A 7,623-nucleotide genomic window follows, 5' to 3' on the forward strand; every position below is an offset into this window, starting at 1 on the left:
CTACAATTTATATTCACAAAACCCATTAACTTGCTATCAGTCACACCATGATGTTTCCTTTGGCCCCGTGAAATCTCCATCCTGGTGGCTGGCCACTGACACCTGACGGTGTTCATTCCAGGTGGAGATGCTATAATGAGTCAGATGTGGCCCTGGCCTTCAAAAAGCTTGCAGCAGGGATGAAAGATTGATCTGGGAGGGTCCCAGTGATCTGGACCAAGTAATGTCAGTGTGTGGAAGAGGAAACAGCTCAGGTTGCAGACTTGGGCAGACCTGGGTTCAAGTCTTTGCTCTGCCATTCACTGGATTGTGACTCTGGGCAAGTCACTTTACTTCCTCCAAGCTTCAGTTTATTCATATGTGGAAGGAAAAAGAGAATATTTACCTATCCAAATCTCGGCTTTTTGAGGTCCTAGAGTGGGGAACAGAGGAAGAGGTGGGAACCCAGAGGGACTCAGCCTCTTGTCTCTGCACCTCTCTCCTCTTTCCTGCCATTATTCTATAAAAAGTCCACACTCCAGCGTGGGGGTGAGTTCATAGCACCTCACTTCTGGCCACAAGGAAAACTAACTGACCATCTTTTCAACGCCAAGTCTGCATTCCCAAGAGAGAATGTGATTGGCTGAGCCGCACTAGGTGTCTAATTCAGGTCCAATCAACTGTGACCAGAGGGGTGGGGTCATATAGCACAAACGTGGCAGCTAGTGGACAGGTGTGCATAAGCAGCGGGTAGTTCTCAGAGAAAGTGGGGGATTTGTGAGTTGGACAAAACTCCCAAAGGTGTCTCCTATGTCATCTCAGGTTTTTTGGAAGATTGGATAGGATAATGAATGTAAACTTTTGGCACAATTTCTGGTATATACTATGGCCTGTATAAATGGTAGCTGTTATCATTCATTCACTGCCTTGCTTAATAAGCATTACTGAGTGCCTGGTTTGTACTAGATCCTATGCTAACTGCTGAGGACAGAGCTTGAAAAATGAGAGTAATAAAAGTGAAACTATTCCACAGGGTTGTTGTCAGAGTTGAAAGGAATAGTACAAACAGAATGTTTAGTACAGTTCCTGACACATAGTGAAGTCTCAATAAATGTTGTCTACAAATGTTGAAGGTCTAATTGCAAAAGAGCAAAAAAAAAAAATTGTATGGCTTTTCTATATGTTTTTTTTTTGGTTCCCTGGCCACAGGACTGAGACATCTTTGGTTACAAAAATAGATTTCAGTGATCAAAATAATGACAGCTGCCAGACTGACAGTTTTCAGATGGTGCATTTGAGTCTCATTTAAAAGTTTAGAAAAATAACATTGGCATCTTCTGAACTAAAGAACTTAAATTATTAAGTACTAAGTTAAAAAGAGCCATGTGCAACCTGTGATTGCCCTTATTTTCCTGACCAAGAATGGATCAACCTGTCCATCTACAGGAGAATAAATTGTGGATAGCCACATGATGGAATATAGCAATGAGAATAAACATACTACAGCTACAAGAAATGTATGGGCAACTGACAAACAGGGTTGAGTGAGAGAAGCCAGACACTGAATGATTCTATTTATATAATGCTCCAAAATAAGAAAAGCACATCTATGGTGTTAGAAGTCTGGGCAGTTTGCCCTTGGTGAGGTATTGGCTGGGAGGGGGTTTTAGGTGCGCTGGTAATGCTGTTTCTTGATCTCGGTGCAGGTACACAGGCGTATTTTGTTTGTGAAAATTCACCGAATAGTACACTGATGTGCATTCTAATGTACGTATATTCTACTTTGAGAAAAAGTCTTAAAAAAAGCAAAAGATTGCCCCATTTTTTTGTGCATCTGCCCGGTTGAGGCAGTCTAGGCTGCTCCCAGTGGGAAGTTGGAGGAGAGATTGGGATTTCAGGCAGAGCGGTAAAGGGAAGGAGCTAATATCTGTTCAGTCCATCAGTCAACTTTCTTTCTGTGCTTAGTAACAAATATAGTTTCACTTCTTCTAAACAACTTTTTTTTCTTTTTGTTTATTTTTAGATATCCCTTGAATATTGTGAATCTTGCAACAGAGGGTGCTTCCCTCCAGTGCTTGTTACTTATAGTCAATTTTTGGGGTCCCCCTCTGGCAAAAGCAGAGATTGTGTCTTTCAGTGCCATCCTGAGCTTTTTCTTTTATTTCTTATCCTTATTTTTCCTTTGTCCCAATTCACTCACTTATTTTAAAAAAAATTGTAATGCATGTGTTTCTCTTGTCCTGATTCACTCACTTATTTAAAAAAATTGAGATGTGTGTATATTTCCTTTGCTCCTCGTTACTCACTTGTTAGAGAAAACATTATACGTAGTATGTGTGTGTTTTTAAGTGGCTTTGATTCTCTTTGGAAGAAGATGGTGTATGAATAAACCAGTGGAGCAGAAAACATTTATAGAAAACCTGCCTATGTGTCAGGCATTTCTACCACCCGTTAGAGTTACAGGAGAGAGATGTGGTGCAGGAGGGGCTGGCCTGGCACATAGCAGGTGCCTGTTGCATTTGTGAGGCATTTGGCTGGAACACAGGGGATTTCGTGAGGCCTTTGCTCTAAGTTCCGGAAAGCACAGAGAAGTTAACTCTGGCCTGGGTCAGGAGCTCTGAGTCTGGAGCCAGAAAAACCTGGTTCTGTTCCCGCTCTGCCCTTTGCCTGCTCTGCTTCCTGTAGCAAATTGCTTGCTTTTTCAGTACCTTGGTCCAGCAGAAGGGTCTTATGCAAGCACAGCTTGGGACCTGGGTCTCCAGCATCTTTAGCTATGGCCCCCTCTGCTGGGGCACCTGGCAAGTGTGAAGGGAACTCTTAACCCTGCCTCTCTTTTCTGTCCTGGTCCTCTCTGTCAAGAGTTCTGGTGACTCTTGGGGACTCAGGAACATCTCCATATCACCCACACACATCCACAAGACCCAGAAGAACAGAGAATCCTAAACCGGGTTTGACTGCTCTAGGGGGCTTTGCTGCTCTCTGCACCTGCGCCTCTTAAGTTTGGCGACTTAGAAGGGCTGAGACAGCTAGAAACCTAGATGGTCAGAAAGAGAGAGGGCCCCCCCTTTGTCCCTCCCTTAGGAGGCAGTCTGGCTGCTATTCGTTTTGAGCTGACTGGGATGGATTTGAAATGCTGCCAGGAGAACTCGTCCCCTAGAAGTATAGTAACTATGCCATCTGAATGCAGCACAGTGCACGAACCATTCACACCCCAGCATGGAGCAGCTGAGCCTTTACACGTGGGGAAAGGCAGGGCAGCCTGGTGGACAAGCAGAGTCTTATGAATTCAGCCCTGCAGGGAAAGAGCTGTTTCTCAGCATCTCTGCTGGGACTATCGCCTTGTTCATTTTCACCCTCACACAGTGTGCTGCAGGCATTCCGCCCCCTAAAACAGGGCACTCAGTGGCCTTGATATAACTTCTCAATTCAGTCCGGAAGAAAGGACACCCCTCCACACTGCAACCATGGAGCTTCCTTAAATCAACCCATGTCTTTGCTTAAGACCTTCAGTAGCTTCCTCTAGCTAAGTCAAGTCCACACTGGAAACGAGTCAAGATTCGTTCTGATCTGGTCTCTGCCCACCTTGCTAGGTTCCCTTCCAACCACTCTCCACCCGAACCCCCGGGCTCTAGCTGCCTCTGACTTCCAAAGACCCTCTTCTTCAGCAGCTTCTCTGACCATGTCTCCTCTGAGGTTGAATCACTTGCTCTGTATTAGGGCTCTGGGGTTCCTTAACACACTTCACATTTCAGAATGATAGAAATTGTGTAATACTTTTTTTTGTGTTTGTGCCCACGTGCCTCCCCATTTGTGAGCCTTTGGAGAGCAGGAACCCAGTGTCCCCAGCTCAGGGTCTGGCTCAAGGCTCCATAAACACTTGCTGCACAAATGGAACTGGATCCTAAAGACACCGGCGACGGAACTGGACCAGGGAGCTGCCTCTGCGGGTTCTTCAGGTGCACAGGCCGATCTGCCCTGGTGCTAAATGGCCCCACATGGCATCACTACAGCGCCTTCTCTCTCCCTGCCCTTCTCAATGTATCACTTTCAGCTCTCCTCCTCCCCCTCCCATTTGATACTCCAAAGCTTCACAGAAGGACTGTAGGTTTCTTGAGCGAACAATCTCCATGACTGCTAAATAAATAAGCTAGATTCACAGACAATTCAGGAAAACCAGGTTGGGTGAGCGTGACTGCATTCTTAGCAGGAGGCTGATGGCTGCACACAAGTCCTTTGGAAGGCAAAACAAAGCACACTTTTTATTGTAAGATACTTTCAGACCTATAAAAAATATTGCAAAAATGGAGTTCATGCGTATCCTTCATCCAGCTTCCCCTAATGATAACAACTTCCAAAACCATAGTCCAGGGATCAAAACCAGGAAATGAACAGTGGTACGATACGATTGTTGTACTTCAGGTGAATTTCACCAGTTTTCCTCAAATGTTCTTCTGTTTCAGGATCTGCTCCAGAATCCCACATTGCTCATGGTGGTTGTGTGTCCTCAGACTCTTCCAGTCTGTAAGAATTTCTCCTTCTTTCCTTACTTACATGACCTTGACATTTCTGATGAGTACTGATCAGTTACAGGGAAGCTTTCTATTTGCTTCTGGTTCCTGGTTGGTTTCCAGATGATTGAAGTTCCTGGAGGTCTGCCTTTAGGATGAGTTCTGGATAAGTGCTGATTCTTCTTCCACCCCTCTTCTTCTCCTTGGTTCCCTTGGGATCCTCTGGAGCAAAGGTCAGAGGAGGGAAAGCATTATGTGGAGGTGATTAGCGTTTCTTGACCTTGGGTGTTCACTGTCATATTCCAAGTTCCCGATCACATCTGCAGTCAATTACACAATTAGCCATGCATGTTGACTTTGGAATGGATGCAGATTCCCTCTTGCTCCTCCTTTTCTGCAAATCTTTCTCCATTCCTCCCCTCTGCCATTTGTCCCCTGTTAGTGACAGATTAGAGGAGGCTCCAGGGCTGACCTGGCGCACACACTTCCCTGGAGTCATGCTCTGGGACACCTCTGCCAGCTCGCTCGGGGGTTGGGGAGGCCGGATATCAGTGGTAGATTGGGAAGTGGGACGGTGTGGTGATCCTTATAGTGTCCTACACTCACTGATGGGGTCATGTGGCCCATGAGGTTGGGGACAGGAGCAGGGCCCTGGGAGAGCAGTCAGCTGGGGTAACAAAGCATCAGCCAGCTCAGCCCCCATCACATTCGGAGAGTTCTCCTCTAGTGATGAGCCTGGGCTTTCTGAGGGACAATGGAAGAACATTTTAGAACCCATTCAGATTAATTCATTCATTCACTCCAATGTTCATTCATCTGTTTATCTAACCAGAGCATACCCTGGTTGGTTATCTTTATTATTGTCTTGTTGTTGCTGTCATTGTGATTAAGTCTTAGGTATGGGGACATAAGGATGAATCAGACTCGGGGCCTGCCCTCGCAATGCTCACAGAGTCAGAGAGACCATAGAAGATCTCAGTGCCATGTGGTAAGGGCTCTGTTGAAGGGATGTATTAAGTTTGTGGGAACAGGGGAGAGTAAATGACTTAACTGTGACAGGGATATATAGTGGATGGGACAGGTGACCCTAAAAGATTTAGAAGGGTTGGGCTAGCAAATGGGGAAGGGACTGATTTTCTGGAGGAACAGCATGAGCAAAGGCCTGAAATGGGGAAAGCCTGTGATTACCTGAAGGAATTGAAAGCTCCCTATTCCTTTACTCCTTTATTCATTCATCTACCCATTTGCTCTGGACCATGTGTGCTGGGCACAGGGCCAGCAAGGGGAGGTGGATCTGGCCTTGCCTAAGGGTGTTATAGTCAGGGCAAGAAGACAGGAGTTTATTATGAGACCAGAAATATACACTGATTTCTTAGGGAGGAGAGAGTGATGGGCAGGGAAGGCTTCTTGGAGGAGGATATCTTTGAGGTTTGACTTGAGGAGGATTTGGGCAAGTGAAGAAGCAGAGATGGTCCCTCTTTACTGAGAGAACAACGTGTGCAAAGGCCTAGAGGTCATGTGTTCATTCATTCACTGACTATATCCGTTCGTTCAGGAAATATGTACTGAGTACCAGCCATGTGTCTGTACTATGCATAGGGGTTACAGAGTGAACAGTTATGGAGCTTATGTTCTAATGGAGTGTTTCAGTCAGGTTCGGCTAAGCTCTGCTGTGGTAGCACGCAGCCGCCCAAATCTCAGTGGCTTGCAAAAATGAAGGTTTATTTTTCACTCATGTTATATGTTCAGTGCTGGTGGCAGAGAGACTAGAGATGGTGGAACCGTGAGCTGGTTCTTAAACTTTCTGCTGCAAAGTGGCAAGTGTCTCTTTCACGCACATTCAACAAATTGAATCACTTGGCCAAGCTTGACATCAATGGGTTAGGGATGTGTAACTCTCCCACAGAGAAGGGCAGTGCATATTTTGACCAATAAGACAACCTACCATTTGTCTGAGGAAAGGCTAACAGCTTAATATGACAGTGTTTGGCACAAAGGCAGACATGTCAATACAGAGATTAAAATGTTAAGGAGAAGCCAGATTATGCAGGGCTTTGGGTAGTAGGCTGAAGAGTCTGGGCTCTGTCATCTGACAGTGGAGAGCCATGGGAAGTTTGAAAAATTCTGTTGAGTTAATGGGAGTGCAAAATCTTATTTGCACTTTAGACAGATAATTTCAGTGACAGCAGGAGAATGACTGGTGGGGGTTGAGGCTAGAGGTAGAAAGAGCAATTGGGGAATTTGGGGAATAACAGTACAGAAGGAAGAGGGCCCCAATTAAGGCTGGCACAGTTTAGAGGAGAGGGCTTCAGGAGACATCAGGAGTAAAAGCAAGGGAATTTGTTCATTAGCACATTGTTCAACAGATATTTTAGAGACGGAATAAACACGTAAGTGCATATACTTGGGTCTTGTGTGCCAATGATGTGACCAATAACCAATCACTTTTAAAATGAAATAGGGGCACCTGGGTGGCTCAGTCAGTTAAGCGTCTGACTCTTGATTTCGGCTCAGGTTGTGATCTCACAGTTGTGAGATTGACCCCAGCATTGGGTCTTGCGCTGGGCATGGGGCCTGCTTAAGATTCTCCCTCTGCCCCTCCCCCCCGCTCATGCACACACACTCTCTCTCTCTAAAAAAAATAATAAAATAAAATGAGACCCTGATGAAATCTCTCTCCATTAAAAAAAAGTCGATTAAAAAATTTACTCTATATTTACATATAGTAATATTCACTTTTGAGGGGAGTACAGTTCTATGATTTTGACAAATAGACTTGTTTACTGCCACGGATAAGATACTGAATGGTCCTGTCACCCCAAAAATCTCCCTTGTGCACCTTCTCTTTTTTAGTCAAATCTTCCTTCCTTGCCAACTCCTGGAAATCCTGATCTGTTCTCTTTTGCTCTAGGTTTGCCTTTTTCAGATGTTGAATGAATGGAATCATAAAATATGTAGTCTTTGGAGTCTACCCTCTTTTATTTAGCATAATGCAACTGAGATCCATTCCAGTTGTTGTATGTATCAATTTGTCCTTCCTTTTTGTTGTTCAGTAGTGTTTCGTTCTATGTCTGTATCAGAATTGGTGTGAAAGAAAGAAAGAAAGAAAGAAAGAAAGAAAGAAAGAAAGAAAGAA

General features: G+C 44.9%; 1 protein-coding gene across 1 annotated transcript in view; it reads right to left on the reverse strand.

Moving 5' to 3' along the window:
* Positions 1-4,217: 4,217 nt before the first annotated feature.
* Positions 4,218-7,623, reverse strand: part of CDH5 (cadherin 5) — a 41,378-nt gene continuing 37,972 nt past the window's right edge. Inside the window, exon 12 of the mRNA XM_073880179.1 lies at positions 4,218-4,709. Within this exon, the coding sequence (XP_073736280.1) occupies positions 4,579-4,709 (131 nt within the window). The 3' untranslated portion in view covers positions 4,218-4,578. The remainder of the gene's footprint in view (positions 4,710-7,623) is intronic.

Source organism: Callorhinus ursinus, unplaced genomic scaffold (assembly GCF_003265705.2).
Source record: "Callorhinus ursinus isolate GAN/ISIS: 27379988/994484 unplaced genomic scaffold, GSC_fseal_2.0 scaffold37, whole genome shotgun sequence".
NCBI lineage: Eukaryota > Metazoa > Chordata > Mammalia > Carnivora > Otariidae > Callorhinus > Callorhinus ursinus.